We start from the raw sequence: 24,325 nt of genomic DNA on the forward strand, positions 1-24,325 counted from the left end.
ACAAATTCGCGGTTTTCAGATTTATTCCTGTACTTGTGCCATAAGACTTACCTACCTACCTTTGATGATTCTAGGTCAACGGGAAGTACCCTATAGGTTTCTTGACAGACAGACAACAAAGTGATCCTATAAGGGTTCCGTTTTTCCTTTTGAGGTAGGGAACCCTAAAAACATTACATTACTGCCTCTAGTAACATGGAAACTCTGTTTATGAACGTACGAGTATTTCCGCACGGTCGTATTTAAAAGAGCCGAATAGTCGGGAGATAATTGATGCTAAAAATAAGTAGGTATTTTAGCGAAGTACTCGAAGCGTCAAACAGCTGCTAAGCATGAGTTAGTCCAGTCTGTGATGTGCCGGTGGCGGCGCGGCGTGACGCCGTCATTGGGTCAGGTTATTTACCTCTCCTTATCACCTTTTGTTTTGCTCAAACACTTGGCTCGTTTTGAATAGTTGTAGTAGCTTCCTGGCTTACTTACTGTGCTTATACCATCGACTTTCATACCTGTAGGTACATCTGTGTTGGTTGCATCACTAATATAAGTACCTACCGGTTACTAGCTTTGCAGTTTGTGTTCTCGGGTTCTAGTGAACTGATTTAGATATACATAGAAAATTATATTATTATGCTTTATTGTAGGTACACCATCATAAAAAGACACACAAATATAAAACATTACGTTACAATTTGGCGGCCTTATCGCTAGCTTTATTTAATGGTGTATTTTTAACCCCCGACCCAAAAAGAGGGGTGTTATAAGTTTGACGTGTGTATCTGTGTATCTGTGTGTCTGTGTATCTGTCTGTGGCACCGTAGCGCCTAAACTAATGAACCGATTTTAATTTAGTTTTTTTTGTTTGAAAGATGGCTTGATCGAGAGTGTTCTTAGCTATAATCCAAGAAAATCGTTTCAGGCGTTTGAAAGTTATCAGCTCTTTTCTAGTTACTGTAACCTTCACTTGTCGGGGGTGTTATAAATTTTTAATTTACACTTGTATATATTTCAAAAACATTGATAGTGAAATAGGTTTAAATGAAGTTGTAACGATTGCAGATACTGTTCTATATTTGCATTTAAGATAGACAATAGTTCGGTCAAAAAATTTGTTTAAAATTTTACTTGATAGGTATTTTTGTGATCGCGATCGAAATACTTCCACTTACACACACTTTCCTCCGTAAATGTTCACCGTATTAAATTATTGACGGAGTTATGGATTGAAGTTGCCAAAAATATGAGATCTTGCTCTTTTTTTAAAAGCACTGATAAAAAGAGAACAAATTGAGCGAATACATAGAAGTTGTTGGAGCTAAAGGATTGTTTTTTGAAATCTGATAAAAAAGCAATCGTACAAAAAGTAATGGATGGAATGTTTAAACAAGATATCACTGAAGATTGAACAGTGGAGGACAACAGTGAAATAGAAGAAGCCTCGGTATTGGAAAAGATGACTAAGGCTGGCCACACACGGGCAGTTATAGAACTGCGCAGCTGGTCATTGCTAGGTCGCACACTAAAAACAAAAACGCCACTATCAAAAAATTTGCAGTTCTGACTTCTGTGATACAACTGTAGGTATCAGCTGTAATTCTTTGATAAAAATAGGTCCTTTAAAAAGATTCTTATTTTGATAACTTTCGTGACCTATGATGCGCTCCAACCTAGACTCTCATCTTTCATTGCTTTTTATTAAGCATCATATCGTCAAGCGCAAGCTTAACTTGAAATAAATAAAAACCTAACTTGAAATTGCAGGTGGAACTTACTGCGTCAGCAGACGACCGCTTGGAGCTGTCGTGACTGCTCAAACGCGTGGTTTTGTTTATGACATCGAAAGGACGACTGCAGTTTGCTAGCCTCATGTTGAAATCTATAGAGCGCATTTGATTACACTTAAGTTTCAGTTAAAACGAGACAGATTTATGCCACGTGTCTTAAAAATCAACCAACAGGGCGCTTTAAAAAAATCTCATTCGTTGGCTATGTGACAACTCATTTTATTCGATTTTCGAATTTTTAGTTATAATAATAAATAATATTAATATTGACATTTAATTAAGAGACATGCTATAAAAAATGATAATAATTAATTCACTTTTACACCTATTTTAATCTCATCAGGATTATTTGTACAGATTATTAGAGAAGAGAATTAAATATTTGCATGCTTATTAAGTAGAATATAAAGGTCGCATAAACTTAGCTATAATATTATTTTGAACTTAACAACTCATATTCAGCGAATAAATCTCATTTCATTTCATTAAGTCTGAGCAAAGTCAAAGCGCGCTCTATAGATCTAAACCTCAGTTTGAAGCAGGCAGTCATGAGCATGACTGCTTTAACCTGCCCGTGTATGTCCGCTCTAACAATAAAAGCATCGAAGGCCGATCGGCGATACAAGTCCTTGTGTCCACATTAGCATCTCGAGTCAGGAGTGTGTGCAAACAGGGAGGGTCATCTGATGAAATGTTCAAAGGCTTTTAGTTCCCGAGAATTATTAAATGAAGCCCCAGGATCGTAATGTAAACACGGTGTATTTGTTGAGCCAAGAACAGGTTGCTTTGTGAAGGTTTTGATGCGAGCTTCGACTTATTGGCGGTTATTTTATGTGCGCTAATGTTAATGTTACTGCGGCAGTTAATACGGCAACATTGTGATACTGTTAAGAACTGTCTATATCTGTGTTACCACGGTATTACGGCTTTATAGCTCCTCTTTGTGCTATTTCTACGTCCACGATATCTTCTTCACGGAATTCGGGATAAAGATAGCTTACATCCCGAAGAAAGACGAGGCTACTTTGGTCCCGGAAAATTAATGAGTTCCAATGGGATAAAAAAAATCCTAAATCTATATGGACTAAGTTGCGGGCATCATCTACTTGATAAAGTGATAGCTTGTATCCTGGAGACGACCATAGAATACTTTTTTAGACGAAGTTGTACCTTATAAAAAAAAGAAAACTGACTGACTGACATAATATCAACAGCTTAGACCGCCATGCCAGGTCTAAGAGTTTGACATTTTGCGTTTCATTCGTAGAACTAGGAATGTATTTCGACCGCCCAAGCGAAGCCGGCGGACTAGCTAGTGTAGTGTATTCTTGAAAGTGATGAATGTAATACTTGCCACCATTACCACAGAATACCTAAGTTAGTTTTAAATAAATAGGTACGAGTATCTTGTTTAACAATTCCTCTGTTACGTAAACTCACAGGCAGATTTCCCTTTGGCGTCAACAATACATTGCGCAAATGTGTGTCGCAACTTGAGAAACACCAGATATAATATGAGGAGTTAGAACTATAAATAGAGTTATGGTATTACTAGATGATGCCCGCGACTTCGTCTGCGTGGATTCAGGTTTTTTAAAATCCCGTGGGAACTCTTTGATTTTCCGGGATAAAAATTCGCCTATGCCAATTTCCGGAACGCAAGCTATCCTTTGTACCAAATTTCATAAAAATCGGTTAAACGGACGGACCTTTAAGAATCCCTTGGGAACTCTTTGATTATACGGGATAAAATGTAGCCTCTGTCCTTACCTGGTATGCTAACGTTGTATCAAACATCAAAATCGGTTATACGGTTGTTGCGTGAAAAGCTTGCAGACAGGCAGATAGGCGGACAGACAAACAGGCACCCTTTCGCATTGATACATTGAAGTACCTACTTATGAATTAGATTAGAAATTTTGAACTTTTTCCCCCCTCACCAGGGGAGCTTTTTGTTGGCGCCTGACCTGTATTTACTTCTCCTTTTCAGGCTCTTATGCATCAAATCTGCTTTCCTAACCAGTGGTAGTTGAGGCGCCGTTCTCTATTATATTTCGTTTTCATAGATTTGACTCCTCGATTCGATGTACAACATAGCACTAAAATTATTGAATATTTATTATTAAATTATTGTGTGAGTGAAGAAGTGATGAGGTTTACTACTCTATGGTCTGAGCTCAATGATCGTGGATATCTAGGCAGTAGGCAAATACGCGTGGTCTATGTAAACAGGCAGGTAGCAGGGTCCTGGTGCTAACTCTGCTAATGTGTGGACAAAGCCAGTCGTGACCGATCCTGCTAATAAACGTTCCAGGGATGGAGGATACGCGAACCTTTGGATCACGTCCTGTAGGTATGACAAACTACTTGGTCCATGTTGATTTTATTTCGTAGATATACTACACTGCTTTCCAGAGTCAGGACTTTTTTTATTTTTATTGATTGCTAAATCCTGATACTAAAGGGATAGCTATTTACTATACTATACTAGATACCAAAGTACTATGTATTTAGATGTCTGAAATAAAATTGTATTTCAGCTTAAGATAGAGGAAATTCGAGGAAGGTGAAAAGAATATAGACAGATCAAGAGAAAGGTTGCGGTCAAATAAAGAGGTGTAAAACAGGGTCAGAGAGACAAAGAAGGAAGAAGCTACAAGATCACTGTTCTATATTTAAATTAAGTGATTAATAAAAAAATAAAAGCATGACTGCTCCGCCAATAAACGAACTAATTGTTTCACATTTCAAAATAGCATCTTACAGCTGCTAAGTAGGTAGGTATACCTATTGATTTTTTTCAAAAAAAGTATAGCTTGTGTCACTCGGGATGTTATAAGGATTGTTACGATACACCATACATCAAAATCTGTTCAAGCATTTACAACTTATGGTGGATTATAGAATTTTACATACATGAATCTTGAAAACATTACATTTTTTTGGCCAGTCCTGATAGGTAGTAAGGATTACCATAAATTCAGCCAATTAGAACAATTGCAACTTGACAATCACAACTTCCATGCCAGCCTCCCAGAAGCTATTCATCAAAAATGTAATATGTAAACATCTTAGCTCAACTTGTGTAGAGTTGTATCTACATTTAACACGAGTCCTCGATATTTGGAATCACGCTTTCGCATCTGTGATATTTCTATCGACGTTAACAACTTAATGTCCAATATTTTATTACCGCCTCTATTTGCTTTGCATACCAAACAAGAAGCGTAAACGACATCTTTCATTACAAGTTTCTATTTGATTACGCCTCATAAAAGCTGCTCGCATGGAGCCGATTACGATTTCTATCACAAATATTACTTAGTATTAAGCTGCAGTGCCGTTGAGTCTTCACGATACGCGCTCTGTACAAACGTAGTTTGATTCTCATTTAATAAGTTAACTCAGTGCCCGGATAAACAAACTGTGGTTTTTGTGGCGCTGAATGTAAGAAAACCCCTCTGTATATTTTTTCAATTAATAAATATATAAATAAAAAAGCAAATAACCACTCAAATTATTAATTTTGTAGACAAGTTCTAAGAAACTAATAGGTATATATCTCTGAAGAAAAACTAAGATTGAGTTGCAGAGGCAAAGAGAATGTGCCCCTTGCTTGAGCTGATCAGATCGATACCACATTTGATACACCTGTTTTATTTAAAAAAATAATAAAATAGCGAGCAAACGAGCAGTCGGGTCACTGATGTTAAGTGATTACCGTCGCCCATGAACATTGCAGCACCAGAGGTACAGCCGATGCGTGCCTTTCAGGAATTTGTTGGTCCGCCCCTTAAATAACCCCATGTTGTAATTTGGAGTTGATTCCACAGTTTGCATGTGCATGGAAAAAAGGATCTGGCAAGTTGGCAAGTGGGTAGGGTGAAATTGCTTGCTGTCTCACGTTACTCTCCGTAATCCCGAAGACAAATCCAAATGGGAGAACATATTCTACCTGGAAATGTGATTGCGAGTACGCGACCGTGGCAACCTTAAACAATGAAGAAGAATATGTAGATGAGCCATGTATTCCACTGATTTATCCCTCAACAAATGTCAACAATATTGCCTCAGATTAGGATTCAGTGTTCATAGCCATAAACTAAATTTATGGACGGTAAAGGTGCGCCTCAGGTAATCTCTTCATAAAGTAGCACTTTCCTTAAGCACGGCTCATTCATTGATACCAGCTCCAAATTCTTTTGACATTCTTATATGACTTTAATAGTGTACGAGACTAAGACCATAATCCCTTGCATGGCTTGAATAGAAGCGTTAATCAATGGTTTGTCCTTACTCCTTCTGTTTAGGGTCAAAACACACATGATAGTTTTAGCAAACGCGTTTTGGCGACTGCGACCTGCAGTCGATCACGGCATTGAAATTGCAAATTTAAAAACTGATTTGATGCTGAATCATGTTTTGGTGGTTACAAACTTTTTTGCAGTTGTGCTTATGTGTAGGTAATATGATGATGACAGATGCCACAGCCTCAACCATTTTGCTGGCATTGGAATGCATGCGGAGTAAAACTTAAAACATTAGTGTTGGGGCTTAAATGACCCTTTTCAAATTAGCTCGCTACCATCTAAGACAGCTTCATTACGTTACTACCAATAATTTTGATCGCAGTTAAGGGCTAACTTGTTACAAATTAAGAAAACAAAGCTTTTGCGGAGAAAAATTCAGACGCATTGTACTCCGAAAATTGATTGCCGATGTTAAAAACGTACCGTGTGTGCGTTGGCCCTTATGTCGCGGTTAATATTGGTTCAGGAATCTTCTGAGAACGCTAGCCTTTTATTTGTTGTTTATTTAAACCATAAGCGTGATGATTTTTAATGGTCCCGATCGATAAATTCTTTCACTTTTCATTTCAATGTTTGGACAACATTTTTAAAAGGTTATCATTTACATATTGAAGTCATCAACATCTTCGTCAACCGATAGATGACCACTGCTGGGCATAGGTCTCTTGTAAAGACTTCCTATGACGATTCTTTTTATTGACCTTAACTTCATTTGAATAAAAAATCTTTTTACTACTACTCGTATTTCTATGATCTAAGATTTGCAGGTAGGTACTCGTACAACTATTATGTACGGCACTGCAATTGTTTTATTCGAATCGAACCGCCAGGCGCCATTGGTATTTAATGTATGCAACTAGGTACTACTTATCCTATATTACATATATATAGGAAATAGCAATAGCAAGGGACAAATAAATCCACGTAGGTAGATACAATGTAAGTAAACGTGGTTTCCCTTAGGGTAATATTGGCTTGGACTCGAGATAAACATTACAATGTTAGAAGGTGTTAACCTATAGAGAAATTCCGGTCACATTTATTGACACTTTCAATGTGAATGTACCTTTTTATCGGAACACAGTTAACTTTTTATTATAAAATCACGCGAGGGATTCTAGCAAAGACTGAAGGCTTGGGCAGACACGACGCGCGACGGCAGCGAGGGGCGAATCGCGACGACAAAGTATCCAACACATCGAACTGGTGACACTGAGATGAGACGGAGTCTCTGTGTCACCCGCCAAATAAACACTGAAACAATTAGTGTAAATCAAAAATTTAAATCATTACCGACAGGTCCTGGTTTGTGTTTTGGCTTTTACCTATTGCATTGTGGTTGCAGTTGAGTCCATAAGACAAGATGTCTACCTACATTTGACGTAAGGTAGGCTATAAACGACTAGGTATTTTTGATTACATGTTGCCCTTAGCCTAATATTTGACAGAATTGTCGTTTCAGGATCAAACTGAGAATTTCCTCACTTTAGTTCACTCTGGTGTCGCGTCGCTACCGTCGCGGCAGTCATGCTTTGTGAGACTTTGGGCATCGCGATGTCACTGCGCGTTTTGTTTATTTCAGCCTTTACAACTTACTAATTCTGTTTGAGGAGACGTTAGCGTATACTGTGCTAACTTTATCCTACTTATCGGTGCTCGTAACTGTTGGTTTTTACAGTTCGTCACTCGATAACAATATAATAATATTTTTGGTAGTTTGTTTACGCACTCGGTTCTGTGTGAAGTTCAGCCGAATACGACGTAATGATTTTTAATCATTGTGTTATAGAATATAGAAATTCAGACACAGACTGGGCACTTACCTCTAACTTTTAAGAGCTATGTGCGTTTTAAACTTTTAAGCTATTAGGTAGGTTGGTACCAACTTGTTTTAACAATCCAGGTAAAACATCGTGAGAAAACCTGTATCCCTGAGAGTTATCTCCTTGATATTCTATAAAGTGTGTTTGCCAATCCGCACTTTCATCTCATGCTGAGGGGAGAACCGTGCGCAATAGTGAGTCAGTGATGGGTTGATGAATGTGATTACATTAGTAACGTAAGAATGATATCATGATATGATAAAGATAGCAATATTAATGGCGGATAGAGGATAGATCCAGCGCGATTTGCTGAATGCCAAAAACACGACTGGTCCTTATTCAGCAATCAGATTAAAGTTACGGAACATCTCCACCTCTAGTAATAATATATGGCACCTCTCTGGTTTTTAAAGTACCTTTATTGATAAAGCATTTAAATCAAATTGCCTTGCACCTTAAAAGTAAAAAAGGAACGGAATCCAGTAGCAGTCGGGAACCATGAGAAAGTCGAAATATAATAAGATGCTTCCAGGATACGAGCAGCGACTCAAGTTTAAAGGGTTCTGTAGTATAAAGAACCATTTGGGAAGTGAATGCTACGAAGGTATAACAGAAAGAGTTATGTGTATAAAAGCCTGTATGAGCAGTGTTGTATTTTTATAAGTGAGACTAACAATTTTTTTTAAATAATTGCATATTCATCTGCATTCCGCATCATCCACCCATCGTCAGCCTATTTCTACGAATGGATCTTCTTTCAAAATGAGAAGGGTTTGATCGTAGTCCACCATGCTGGTCAAGTGCGGATTGTCATACTTCACACACTTCTGAGAACATTAAACTATGCAAAACCCTCAAGCATGTAGGTCTCCTCACGTTTAGGAAAACATCGTCTAAATTGCTTTAAACGCACATAATTCCGAAAAGTCAGAGGTCCGCGCTCGGAATCGAACCCTGGACCCCTCCGACTAGGAGGCCGATGTCTTAACCACTAGGATACTTTTAAATAATTACGAGTAGATAAACTCTTTAATTTTCCGGGATAAAAGTACCCTATTTCCTTTCTTGAGACGCATCACGCAAGCTATCTCTGTACCTTTGGTACCTACCAAACGGTTGAACCACGAGCCGTGAAAAGCTGCAGATAGACAGATAGGCTGGCAGACACATTTTCGCGTTTATATTATTCGAGAGTATATGGATTATGAAGTTTTTTTACACAACTGAAAAAGAAATGAGTGTTTCTAGGATTCATCTATGTATTGCTTTTTTCCACCATAAATTCTAAATGGCTGAACAGATTTGAATGTAGGTATGGGGTATCGTTAAAATTTTTACAACATCCCGAGTGAAGTTTTAGTAAACAGTTTAATATGGCAGAGCAGTCGTGTTTTTTTAATTACTCAACTCAATTCAAAAACCTTCTCAAGTCGTGGTTTTTTTTAATTAACTCAACTCAAAAATGAAAACACTCGTACGGGACCCTGAAGCCGAGGCTCGCGGGAAGCTCGCGTGACGTCCCGAGCGGAGCGTTTATCGGAACGAAACATTTCACCGATAATAACTCCACACAATATAATAATGCGAATAATAAATAAAAATGGAAATAAAATAATAATTTTAATGTCGTAATTGGGGCCGCTGGCGGCGACCGCGCTCGTTTCCATTCTGATTACCCTCCGCTACAGTTTCTTTATATTGATTCCGATGGAACTTTGAGTATAATAAGTTTTGGATACATACAACGCGCTGCGGCAGCGATGCGGCGATAACGTGCCCAATGCATTTCCTAATCTATTCTAATCAAAATCTAAATAAATCTGTACTGTTCTTACAGTTCCGCTACAGTTTCTTTATATTGACTCCGATGAAACTTTAAGTATTGTAAGGGTTTGGATATACACAAAACGCTGCGGCAGCGATGCGATGCTAAAGATGGACTTTCGAGTCCGCGTTAGTAGCATTAGTGACGCTACTGACACTTGACTTGACCAGCTGAGGGAGACAAACACCTACAAGAATTATAATAATATAAAAAATGGTCACATTCAGAAGCTAAACTAATCCGCTCGAGGGTAGGATTCCGTCAGGACCACGATCTTCAGCAATTGCAAACAGCAATAGCAAAAACGTACTATGGATGGGCGTGTATGACGTATTAAATACTAGCCGATGCCCGCGACTTCGCCCGCGTGGATTTAGGTTTTTCGAAATCCCGTGGGAACTCTTTGATTTTCCGGGATAAAAAGTAGCCTATGTGCTAATCCAGGATATTATCTATCTCCATTCCAAATTTCAGCCAAATCCGTCCAGTAGTTTTTGGGTGAAGGAGTAACAAACATACACACACACACACACACACACACACACACACACACACACACACACACACACACACACACACACACACACACACACACACACACACACACACACACACACACACACACACACACACACACACACACACACACACACACACACACATACAAACTTTCGCCTTTATAATATTAGTGTGAAGTGTGATGATTGCCGTCTAGCGCAAGCATATTATGTCGGCCAGATGAGGATGTTAACGTTCATGATTTCTCATTGTTCTATGGTGAAACAGTAAAGCAGGAACGTGATGCCATCGCACGCCGCTGCTCTCGCGCTTTGTTTTACCGAGGCCTTAAGTATTATAAGGGACTCGGGACTGGTTTCCCAACCTCATTACCGTGGTTTCGCGTGAAATGGATTCGCAATGCCTTGTTTATAAACGCACCATTTATACCTAGCCTTAGGTGAATGAAAATGCGCCATCGTCAACGCACGGAAACAGTTTCTATACTTATTTATTATAGTTTTTTTAATGTAGGAAAAATAAATCAGGGGCATATCAAGGGCCTATTTTTAACCCCCGACCCAAAAAGAGGGGTGTTATAAGTTTGACGTGTGTATCTGTGTATCTGTCTGTGGCATCGTAGCTCCTAAACTAATGAACCGATTTTAATTTAGTTTATTTTGTTTCTAAGGTGGCTTGATCGAGAGTGTTCTTAGCTATAATCCATGAAAATCGGTTCAGCCGTTTGAAAGTTATCAGGTCTTTTCTAGTCACTGTAACCTTCACTTGTCGGGAGTGTTATAAATTTTTAATTTACACTTGTCAATCATATAAATAAGACGTTTTGACGTAATTCTGTCGAACTAATTCATTAAACCTGCCTATATACAAAAAAAAATAGCCCTAAATCTAATTTATTTTCTGGCAACTTGCTTTTAATTCTGCTGGCTGTCCCTAAGAAGAAAGGAATAGGTGGACTATGTATTGGATGGAGTTTGAGACTAGAAGCTTTGGGTTAGCAATCTAGCAATCCAATCTACTTTGAGCTTTGTAATTGTAAGCACTTACCTACTATGTGAAAGATAGTACGGGTAAGTGATCTAGTTTTATTAGACTTTCAACACGAGTGCTAACTTTACCATCTTTGGATTATTTAATAACTTTTGGGTACACACCTGTCTCATAATATTATATACCAACCTCAATTATTGTTAGGTACTTTTTATTGTGAAATTAAACCTACATTTTCGGAACAAATGCACACCATAACAAGTCGCTTGCGGTGCTTACCATATGTTATCGAAGTTGTTATCATATATAAATTAACTTGGAAGGTAATTTTTTCAAGTTACCTCCTCGGGCGTAGTGGGTTATGCAACCACAAAGCAAATTAAGAGGATTTTTTGTTTTGTTAAATATATTTTGAGCTTTTATATAATTTATATACCTACTTAGGGTCCAATTGGTAGAGAGCATAATATTTTTTATAGGTACTTACCTCATTGATAATAATTTTCGAAACATTAATTTTTATCTATTTAAAAGGACCTTCCGCAAAAATCTCATACTATGGAAGCTATACTGCAGTAAGTATAACTATGTATTTAGTATTCTATGTCTATTACATACTTGCCTACCTAATTTAAAATTGATGTTATAGCAAAAAGAAGCAAAAGCAGGGGTCCTTTTTATCCATCTCTATTGTTTCCTAAGTATATAATATCCACACCAAATTGTAAATGTAAAGTATGTAACTACCAATATACCTATTTGTCAACTATGATGGCAAGCAGCGCTTTTGTGCCTGTATAGAGTAGGTACGCGATTGCTTGCATAAAGTTTTTGTAAATAATGTTACATAATGGGAAAATAAGGGTAGGTAATAAACGAAAAATTGTGAGTAAATACAATACAAAACACATTGAAAGAAAGGGAGGGACATTTAATGGGTTCTTTCTTGGGTGTTTTTTTATTTTTTAGGGTTCCGTATCGTCAGAGAAAAAACCGGTCAAGTGCGAGTCAGACTCGCGCACCGAGGGTTATTATGCATAAAAATAAATAAAAACCTGTTTAAGAATGTACAAAAAAGCCCATTCATGTAATACTTCACTTGGTAGGTATAGTTATCTTACTTTGAAAATTGAAACACATTTTAATTTATTTTTTGTGATGGAACCACAAATTCACGGTTTTTTTTTTACATGCTTTAAAACCTACGTACCTGCCAAATTTCATGATTCTAGGTCAATGGGAAGTACCCTATAGGTTTTCTTGACAGCCACGACAGACAGACAACAAAGTGATCCTATAATGCTCCCTTTTTCCTTTTTTAGGTACGGAACCCTAAAAAAGAACTGTGTTATTCCTGTACGATAGTACGGACTACGGAACCCTTAGTGTGTAAGTCCGATTCACACTTGGCCGGTTTTTTAAATAAATAATCGCCTGACGCCTCGCGACATTTCTGAGTAATTGTTGGTTCCAGCGGCTAGTCCTCCGACCACGCGACACCTGCGCCTTGGAAGGTGGTAATAATTTTAAAATACGTCAATTATTTACTAAACTCGACCGTAATAATGTCTTAGATAGGTGCCTACTTGTGTATAATTGGTACATTATTAAATGGTTTCGATAAAATATACGTATTAAATATAGGATAATTATTTTAAATCAGGTTTGCGACATGTACACGAGTAGAGCAAACCTTTATTTCCTTAATTACTACAAAACTCACAAATTATCTGCGGTCGTCTTAAAAAAGGAAGGATGTGCGTGAAACCAACCAATAATAAAATTATAGGTGCTTCATTTTTATGGTAGCTAGTCTATACTCTTGAAATTGAATTGAAATTGAAATATGCTTTATTGTACACCACCATAAAAAGAAACACAAAAATAAAACATTACACAATGAAAATATTAGTAAGTAGTACAATTTGGCGGCTTTAAAAAACGAAGGATGAGTGTGAAACCAACCAATAATAAAGTACAGTTGCTTCATTTTTATGGTAGCTAGTCCCGGGATTGAACCCGCGACCTTCCGAAAGTAGGCTAACGACATCCTTCCCACTCGGCTCTCACTGCTAATTAGCATGGGTCATGATAAGATGGTCATTTCCCTAACTGCTTCTATCTTCCACAGTCAGCGCGGTCGGAAGGCGATTCATCCGGCGACCAGTCTTGCGAGAGCTCGGACGAGGGTGTGGGTCGAGACGCAGCTCCCCACCAGCAGCAGCCGCACCAGCCGATGCTGCAACCCCACCAGCCTCACCACAATATGTCCCACCACGGGACAATCAACCACCAGATGAATAACAATATGAACAATATGAATAACCATCCAATGAACCACTCGCATCAGAGGAATTCGCCGAGGCCTCTGGAGAGGGAACTGAAGGTAAGGATCAGTAAAATTGGTAAATAAGAAAGAAAAGGACAAAAAAAGAAAAATGTTTATATTTTTAAAGTTGTGTACACACATCACAAATTATAGTTCTTAAGTGTTTGAATAAAAAGACCGAACAATAAGAAAAGCTGTCTAAAAGAACTATTATTATCTAATCTTTCTATTTCTATATACAAATTACAAACACTTGTCGTGACTGACTGATTAATTGACTGACCTAAGGATTCATCCAATACCTGAACTACTAGAGTTAGAAACTTAAAATTACAACAATGAGTTCCTTTTATGTCGTAGGCGCTCATCACCCCAAAAAGAATAGGGGATGAAAGTTTGTAAAAAAGACCGTCATTTTTCAAGTTATACCTATCCATGAAAATTAGTTGGTTCTTGTTTGGAAAATTAACCTTTTCACCGATTTTCGAAAATCCTTTCAAGCGAAGCCAGGGAAGGTCAGCGAGTTAGTATTATGTTAAGTAATTGGACGAAGGCATGTAGTTACTCATAGAGGGAAAGAGACACTAAAGAGTTGCGGAACCTTTTTTGTTACAGATGGTGAAAGATGTGAGAATTTTATACAATGGATGATAAAAGGTTAAGTCCGGTAAGGTTTCTGTCCAATATACCCATTGGATCTTCTATTGCACCTATCTGAATAGTTGGCATGGAAACGAAAGAATTCTTATAAACACATGCTTTTGTACATTTTCGGGGGTTGTCCTCGGAGCCCTCTTCCGGTCTCGGGCCGCTTTTGTAACAAAAATTCCAATCAAAAAGACCTTCATAGTCAATAGTGCCCGGAAAACAACTTTAAGTGTTTGTAGTGAAGGAAGTTGGCGAATCCAAGAAGCAAGGGTCAATTTTTAACCAATCACGTGCCCGCGCCATTCGCGCCAATGTTCAAGTTGTTTGCCTGACACTGAATTTAGGTTCATTTGATAGCATTATGAGATCCTTATCACCAAATGAAGAGGTCCTGACTTTTTACCTATATTCCGTGAATAAGTTACTCAATTTTTTTTTCTCTCAACAGGTTCGCGACGACTTCGAGTCCCTCAAGACGTCATTGCATCCACACCTTTCATCCCTTGCATCACTCGCCCAAGGCGCGCCTTTGTCCACCCCCAGCAGTGTGTTCGCCCTTGCCAGTGGTGGTGCGAACTTCCCTTACGCTCCCCCCGCGTTTCTTGCCCCCGCTCCACCTCCCCCCGCCCAGCCTGTAGGCTCCGCCTCGTCTTCGTCATCCGAGGGAAGCGCGGCTGGATGGAGCTTCGAAGAACAATACAAGCAGGTCCGTCAGGTATGTAGAAGTTTGTGCTATTTTTTCTCATTATCATTGCCTATGTTAATACTTTCAGCTTTTAGATAGGTATTTTTCCTCGACGCAGCTGAAAACATATGATTTTCGAAAATCAGGTACAAACTGTACTAGGTTTTCACGCAACTTGATTTGTTTTGTCTGTTATCTACACGATTTTATATGTAAGTCGGTATAAACATTGGCAGTTCCTCTGGTGAGTTGTGAAAAGTGAATAATAATTAATCACTTAACATCAGGGGAACCGTCTGCTCCTTCACATTAAAAAATCTTATTCGTATGGTTTATTCTTTAAAAAAAATTAACATTGAGAGCGAAAAATGACTACCACAGAACTTAAAAACATCATTTCCGCAACGTTTCGTTTCACAACTCTACATACCTACGTATTACGAGTGTAGATAGGTAGCTATAAATCAAGACATTGATATAAATAAAATTCATAACAAGTGTAAATTAAAAATTTATAACACCCCCGACAAGTGAAGTTACAGTAACTAGAAAAGACCGAAAAGACCTGATAACTTTCAAACGGCTGAACCGATTTTCTTGGACTATTCCGCGCCTACGATTCAAAGTATCAGAGTTTTCCAAAACATCATTTTCAAATAAATAATTATGTATCAAGGCAACGTCCATCTTGACAGCTTGACATTTGTCAATTGACATAATATTATGAACCTAACGGTTATGTAACCTTCTTTTCTACAAGAAAACTAGAAAAGAGCTGATAACTCTTAAACGGCTGCACCAATTTTTTTGGATTATAGCTAAGAACACTCTCGATTAAGCCACCTTTCAAACAAAAAAAACTAAATTAAAATCGGTTCATTCGTTTAGGCGCTACGATGCCACAGACAGATACACAGATACACAGATACACAGATACACAGATACACACGTCAAACTTATAACATCCCTCTTTTTGGGTCGGGGGTTAAAAAAGGACCAGACCAGTGGCACCTGTCAATTTACATAAATCGCAGTAAATATTTACCCCACAACAACATAATCACCGCAAATCGGTCTGTTGAACCCTCGCAACCCCTTTGATAAGTTATTCATAACTTCGCATTGATAGTTGTCCAATAGCTTTCTTTATTCGCCACCCAACGTAACCCGTTTTTCCTTTGTTTGATACATATTTCATTGGTTTGGAGGGATTCCGTACGAGGGGTCATTCCGACCCACAGTTTTGTGTTCCGACCCGACCGGATTGAGAAATAATCTTCTGTCACCCGGCGAGGGTTAGACTTTGGAGGATAATATTGTTCAATCGCCTTCAATGGGTCTATTTTTGTTACTCGTTCATAATAATGTAGGTTTTAATAAATTAGTTTACAAATAAATATCCTACCTACCGTGCCACCTTTCACGACGCAACTAACAAGCTGTTAAGGGCATTATCATCGAAGAAAGAAATAAAACTCGATCACGCTTGCATTGCCTTGTTACACGACAATTTACAGCCAGAATAATATGTAAAACGTGTCTTTAACCCGAACTGGTAAGGAGTACCATTCATTACCAGACATTTCCCCGAAGTGCATGGGCACAGAAAAACGGCGAAGTAATCATTTGTTATTATCATAATGTAATAATTACAAAAATATTTAACTTGAGGATTGGATGATGATCCGACGTTTCTGGAAATATGGATTGACAGGAGCTTAAATTCATTTGGATGGTTCATCTACAGTTGAAATCATGTGCAATCGAAGATCGATTTCTGGCCAAAGCCGAAGCCGATTAGTCGGCTATTGCCACAACTGCAAAATGCTTTAGTTTTACTTATAAGATAAAATCAAATAGCTTCCCGCTGATAGGCGCACTATATGCTGCTCGTATTATAACCTTGTTGCCATGAACTGTCAATGAATGCGAGTGAAAATCTAACTCCAGAAGGTCCAAAGTGATGGACAAATTGCGTCGCTTATGCGTTTCGCCAAGAAAGTTTTTGCGTAGTATAGAAGCAGGCGTTATTTTGCGGAAGTCCATGATATACAAGGAACCAAAAGCTTATTTTGCTATAATCCGCCAAACCAAAGCAATGTGTATGGTGCAACAATGCCTAATTACAAAGACTTTGCAATTAGGCATTGTAAGGTCTACATCAACTGTACATACAATTGTAAGGATGCTCCGGTGTCGGGGCGAAACGTGCGTCGAGTTGTGTGAGTGTTGGGATTTCTATGGTGCTGCGTGGTGGTGGTCCATGTGGCTTGCTTGGTGCTGGCTTTTCCTGCATGTTTATCAGTGGGATGGTGGGCGGTGCATGTCGCATACTGCATGTTGCACCATAAAGATTGCTTTGGGTTGGCGGATTATAGCAAAATAAGCTTTTGGTTCCTTGTAAAAAATTTTGAGATTTGTTTATCATTTAAGCAAACTAAGGAAAACTAAAGTATAGATTATATCATCCATCGGCTAATGTTTTGGTATCATCTTCACTATTTACCCATATTTGATTCTGAATTTGAATGTATCATATAGGTATGATTATCTTGTAGCAGCGTGTATGGTGGTCCTTGCCAATAACATATGGCACCGTTTTGAGTAAAATTAACGTGTTTACTGCTTTTATCTCGGTCTTCGCGCTTCTTGCCTCACTTCAAAGGACGTGTAATCTACTCCTTTGTGCTTCGTGGATACTTTATAACGTTACGAGTTCGCAAGTGAAAGTGTTGTCTGTAAAATGGTGGTTATTATGGACGCATGGAAAATTTGAGAAATATATCGGTGTCTATGGTTTTACGACCGGACTTTTCCCGCTACTCTTCAGTGTGTGCTTTAATAAAACATTTAGTATATTATTGTTATTGGTAGCGTTAACCAAACATATCATAAATCTACAAATAGGCAAAGCTCATACATAGGTATGTGGCCTGCCCATTGCCACTTCAGCTTCGCAACCATTAAGCTATGCCGGTTAATATCTGGTTCTTTTATTGAGTTCCTCATTTCTGATTTGATCGTGTAGACCAACTCCAACACGTCGCTCTCTTCATCGCCTTCTGAGTACCTCTGAGCTTTCTTAAGAGGTCCATAGTTACTACATGTCGGATCCACAATAGTTATAGGTATATCATTAGTCATTACTGGCAACACATACTGTTCGAAAATTTTGGCTGTCGACTTCGTTTTATTATTTGACTTCAAGCACTGAGAAATTTTGGACGCGAAGACATTTCGAAGCTTCCTGGTCGCTGCCCTGCCGAGGTGGATAATACATAAATATGGTTAATTACTTATAATATATTAACCATTAAATAATGATATTCTGATACCTACTGCGTCCGCTAGAAATAATATTAAGCCTCAATAACTCAACGGTTATAGGAGCGGACTGAAAACCGAAAGGTCGGAGGTTCAAACCCCACCCGTTGCACTATTGTGGTATCCACTCTTAGCACAAGCTTAACGCTTAGTTGGAGGGGAAAGGGGAATGTTAGTCATGATTAAAATGACTAATATTCTTTAAAAAAAAACATTATAATCACACTAATATTATACAGGAGAAAGTTTGTATGTGTGTGTGTGTGTGTGTGTGTGTGGTGTGTGGTGTGTGTGTGTGTGGTGTGTGGTGTGTGTGTGTGTGTGTGTGTGTGTGTGTGTGTGTGTGTGTGTGTGTGTGTATGTTTGTTACTCCTTCACGCAAAAACTACTGGACGGATTGGGCTGAAATTTAGAATGGAGATAGATTATACCCTGGATTAGCACATAGGCTACTTTTTATCCCGGAAAATCAAAGAGTTCCCACGGGAATTTTAATAACCTACATCCACGCGAACGAAGTCGCGGGTATCAGCTAGTGAGTAATAAGGGAAATAAAAAGGGGTCAACAGTCTTTCAAGTTGGTACCATAAGGCGTCGGTCACGAGGCCTTTGTTGCCATGTATAGAAGAGCACGCGCTAATTCCTCCTACATCATAAACAGAACCGCATCACACAATGCGCAGGCGCACAAAGGCGACGCATTATATCTACTCGTGTGGCGTTAATGTACGATTTTAAAAGCAACAATGTCGGGGTGTGAATGTCTGCCCTTAGTCTCGATTAATGGCTTATACGATCGGTTATATTGATTTTTTATTCAGTTTAAATATATCAATGTTTTGAATAATACTGGTGTTTTCGCTTTAGGAGGTTTTAGTTTTAATTTAATTCATTTTAATTTTTAATTGATTTATCAATATTTTTTTAGTTTTAATTTAGATTTACTTAAGTTTAATTTATAAAAAGACTCTTATGTTGATGTTAATAAAATATATATTTGACCACTTAACCAATCCCAACTAAGCCAGGTCAATATGCTATAGCTAAAACATAGTTTCATTATAACAAAATATGAAATAATGGATGATTCCTTTTATTACCATCACGTATTTCTTGCGCGGGCGCACGGCGATCGCACATTTTTCACACCAAGCGCGAAACACTCGCTAGGGGGCGCGTTGTTTATTGACTACACGTTTGATTTATGCAATTTATCACTTATAATTTTGCAATATATTTAGTCATGTATTTTATTAAAAATGCATTACTTCTAGTGGCAGAATGAAGTGTTGCCTTTGCTCTAAAAAGACGTGGGATGCCATAGGAAATTCATGATTTGTATCGTGCTAGTGCAACAAGAACACAAGAACCAAGTGTCACCTAGTAGAAATTCTCAACCATAAATTAAGATAAGTTAATGGACCGGTTCTTAGGTATAAGTATTTTTATAAGTTTAGGTTAATATAATGTTTAAGCTTCACTCATAGGCTAGATTGTAATCTTAGCAGAGTGCTGCTGCCAGCACTTTACCTTCAACAGAAAAAAAAATCACTATCATTATCATCATCATCTTGATAAATCTATCGCAGGCTCACTTCCTCACACAGGTAGGTACCTACATTTAGGGTGAGATCTAGGTATAGAGCGTAGGGGCTTTGACTTTGCTCAGACTTCACTTACAGAAAGGGCTAAGGAAGGGTTTGGAATTTTATAATTTCTAAATTTCTGGTCTGGTCTGATGGGAGGCTTCGGTCGTGGCTAGTTACCACTCTAATGGCAAAGCCGTACAGCATTCCGGTACGATGCCATGTAGAAATCAAAGGAGTATGGGTTTAATGAAAACTGGCATACCCCTTCCAGGTTAACCTTCATCTTAGACAGCATCATTACTTACCACCAGATGAGATTGCAGTCAAGTATCTGAACCCCTTCCAGGTTAGCCCGCATCTTAGATTACAGCACCATCACTTACCACCAGGTGAGATTGCAGTCAAGGGCTAAATTGTATCGGAATAAAAAAAAATATTTTAGTGATAGAATGGATAGAACAATAGCTGTTAAAGAGGGACACTTTTATTGATTGTGTTTTACGATTTGTCCCTTTTATTGGAACACATTAGACAGTTCATGACGACCGTGCCCACACCCAAAGAGCCGTAATCTCGAAACAAGCTCGTTTAAAATGTTTTAAATGCGTGTGCCCTGTTAGATTCGCCTTCAACCTTTTAAAGTGCAGTAGGTTCGAAAAAAACGATGTTTTTTAAACTGGCAACTTAAACGATTAGCCAAGTGAGCCATCGAGCTGGCATTCGAGTGTTTCGGGATATTTATTCCGTCTAGACGAGTTATCGGGTGGATGTTTTCAATACTTTTATCGGTCCGGAATGTTTTATACACTTGAAATACTCGATTTAGGCGCATCTGTCTTCAAACTATTTAGTTTTTGCTAGATTTTAGACTAGGTCAACTATACTAATATGTACATATACTAATATTATAAGTATGAAAGCGTGTCTGACTGTCTGTTTGTTACCTTTTAATGGGCAATTATTTTAATTGATTTTGAACGTTTGGCACAATGATAGGTTGCATCCTGGAGACAGACACAAGCTTCTTGTTATCTCGAAAAAACCAGAGATTTTTGAAATTCCTAAATCCACGCGGACGAAGGTGGTCGTTACTTTATAGTAAATCAATCGCTAAAATGTATTGTATTTACTTTGTCTATGTTTATTCATTTCATTTTTAATCATTTGACAACAACAAACATGATAACAATTTTCCATAAAACAAAACGTGATTAGACATTAAAATTAATGATCATTTTCCTATTCAAATTGCATAAGTAAATAATGATTTCCACAAACAATGTTGTATTGTTATACTAAGTTAACAAAGTTATCCGTAATAGCCCAGTCATTTGGTAATTTTAGATAGAAAGTTTTCAGGGAGTTTTGCAAATTGGTGGTTTTATAGATTTCGATGTGCTCTTTCCGAATTTTTATTTTGCCACCTCGTATCTTTGATTCGAGGTTCAAAACAAAGATGCGGACAACAATGAGGATTAGTCTAGTCTAGACCTCCTTCACAATTTTCTTCATTTAGACAAAGGACTAAATAGAGAAAACTGTGAAGGCTTTACGTGTCTATCCGCAGACTGATAATGATAAATGATGGAGATTTTTAATATAACTAAGTGTATAAATAATAAATAATTAGTCATAACTTCTTTTCCCTATCTGTAACCCATATTTATATTTATTAGATCAATTGTTTCAGTCAATTAAGTTAACTTTGAAACCGTAACAAATGTTAGTACGCACATTATGGCGGCATGTATTTAGTTTATCATTGTAGTTGCGTGAGCATAGCAAAACAAGCTGCGGAATATAATCCATTATTAGCATAGTTACTTACTTGTACTATATTTAAAGATAAAGCACCTATAAAGAGTGGAAAACTGTGTACGCATTCGATATTTTTCTCAGATACTCAACAACTTTGTTCCTCCATCACCATACTACAGCAAGCAACTCTGAAAGTCGCGTCGACAATCGGCATCCTTAGATAATCCTAACAATATTATAAATATGAAAGTGTGGATGTTTGGATGTTTGTTACTCAATCACGCAAAAACTGCTGGACGGATTTGGCTGAAATGATTATACCCTGGATTAACACATAGGCTACTTTTTATCCCGGAAAATCAAAAAGTTCCCGCGGGATTTTGGAAAACGTAAATCCACCATCTTCAAGGCAAGCGCGCTCCAATTTAGACCTCATCATTGCTTTTTATTAACCTCCGACACAAAAAGAGGGGTGTTATAAGTTTGACGAGTGTATCTGTGTATCTGTCTGTGGTATCGTAGCTCCTAAACTAATGAAGCGATTTTAATTTTTTTTTTGTGTGAAAGGTGGCTTGATGGAGAGTGTTCTTAGATATTATAATCCAAGAAAATCGGTTCAGCCGTTTGAAAGTTATCAGCTCTACCTTATTAGAATATTTATAGTTTTTCTGAGGCAGTCGCTGCCTTACACGATGACAGTAACAATGAAAACAAACAAATTAACTAAACATTAAAAAGCATTCGAGACTTCCGATCCTAATTAAGGCGTGTTCAAGTCATTATATATTTTTTTTAGATTTAGATGCGGCTATTATCGTTAAATAGCCGATTTGTCGACGCAATTAGCCTTAAAATGTTCATAAATCGGTACGATTACGAATGCTGTAAGTATCTACTCGTACGTATACGAGCGTAGAGTCAGCTACATATTTTATCTATCCACTAGGTAGTAGACCCGCCCGGCTTTGCACGGGTTGACTTAGGTACCTATTCCACAGAAAATATGAATATGTCATGTTACATTATACATTATAAAACCATCCTCGTGAAATTTTCTCTAAATGCTAATGAAACCTGTATTGAGTTGCACTGAGTACAGGTACTTATCTACTTATAGAATAGAATAGAATGAGATTTATTTGTTGAACCAACACATAATATAAACACAACAAGTGTAAATTAAAAATTTTAAAACCCCCGACACAAAAACCTCTATAAGGAAACTAGAAAAGAGCTGATAACTTTCAAACCTCTGAACCGATTTACTTCGATTATAGCTAAGAACACTCTCGATCAAGCCACATTTCAAACAAAAAAAACTAAATTAAAATCGGTTCATTCGTTTAGGAGCTACGATGCCACAGACAGATACACAGATACACACGTCAAACTTATAACACCCCTCTTTTTGGGTCGGGGCTTAATAAACATAATATTACAAAAATAATGATGCTTAAAATAAAAAAACAAAAAATATATAAAACTTCAAATATAAATTCGGTTTTAGTCAGCGTTAGGCTGCGCTTTTTGTGCGCAAACAAATTTTGCCGATGCGACATAAAAGTGGAGCCAGAAAATCCTTGAGTGGAGACCTAGTGTTGGGACGCCCTCCAGCATGATCGACTGACGATATAAAGCGGCTGGATGAGGAAGGCTGAGGATCGGATGTGGTGGCGCTGTTTAGGGGAGGCCTATATCCAACAGTGGACGTCCACAGGCTGATAACGATGATGATAACATAAAAGTGGCAGTACTGTAACCACCTTTATTTGTGTACGTGTGTTTCAAAACATCCTCGCCGATAAGATTCGTCACCGATATAGTTGTCGTTTAGTTTTGAATAATAATGTCATTTGGACGAGAACATAACTAATTGCGTTTGAACAACGTTATTGTAACGTTATCTGTGGAGGCTTCGATGTAGATAAAATACCTATTCAAGCTCTGGCGGCCGACGTGACTCAATCTGGAAAGTTCCAAAAACACCGATCAAGTGCGAGTCGGACAAGCACACAAAGGGTTCCGTACACACTTGATTTTTTTTGTGATGTAACCAACCACATATTCACGGTTTTCGGATTATTCCTTTTACTTGTGCTATAAGACCTACCTACCGGCCAAATTTCATAATTCTAGGTCAACGGGAAGTATACCCTATAGGTTTTCTTGACAAACAGACAGACAACAAAGTAATCCTATAAGGGTTACGTTTTTTCCTTTTGAGGTACCCCTAAACATATTTAAAAAACTTAAATCCAGGCTGACGAAGTCGCAGGCATCAGCTAGTATAAAATAGTTGGTAAGCACCTATGTTATCTGCTACTGATGATTGCGTTTAATCGCATAGCCGACGCACCCCAGCTGACTGGCTATTTCTGGCAGACGAGCACGGGGGGTTTGCATGCGGTTTACGCGTTATGTTGCAGTCCAATCTTGTTACCAGACGAATCATTAAGTGACAGACATTCGCTCAGACTTAAGACACTGTTAAAACGAGACAGTGTTATACCGCTGGCATAAATGTTAAAGTCAAAGTGCGGTCTATACATTTCAACCTAAGTCCTGAATAGAAAACACTGTCCTTTTACCATATCTATAAGAAGAGTTCTTCATTAGGTAGGTATAATTATATTTTCTGCAAGCGATGTAGCGTTCTAGGATTTGAATTTTGAAAATCCAAATATCCATGATCTGTATTAGATTACCTAGAAATCATCGTCACATCAAATGATGACTTTTATGAT

At 37.9% G+C, this 24,325-nt stretch overlaps 1 protein-coding gene across 2 annotated transcripts in view; it reads left to right on the plus strand.

Annotated features, from left to right (window-relative positions):
• The window catches only part of LOC123875960 (protein dead ringer), a 172,796-nt gene that overhangs the window by 49,889 nt on the left and 98,582 nt on the right, over nt 1–24,325 (plus strand). For both annotated transcript variants that reach the window (XM_045922090.1, XM_045922089.1), the window contains 2 exons: nt 13,380–13,634; nt 14,674–14,940. In XM_045922090.1, coding sequence (XP_045778046.1) covers nt 13,380–13,634; nt 14,674–14,940 — 522 coding nt within the window. The remainder of the gene's footprint in view (nt 1–13,379; nt 13,635–14,673; nt 14,941–24,325) is intronic.

This window comes from Maniola jurtina, chromosome 20, assembly GCF_905333055.1.
Source record: "Maniola jurtina chromosome 20, ilManJurt1.1, whole genome shotgun sequence".
Classification (NCBI taxonomy): domain Eukaryota; kingdom Metazoa; phylum Arthropoda; class Insecta; order Lepidoptera; family Nymphalidae; genus Maniola; species Maniola jurtina.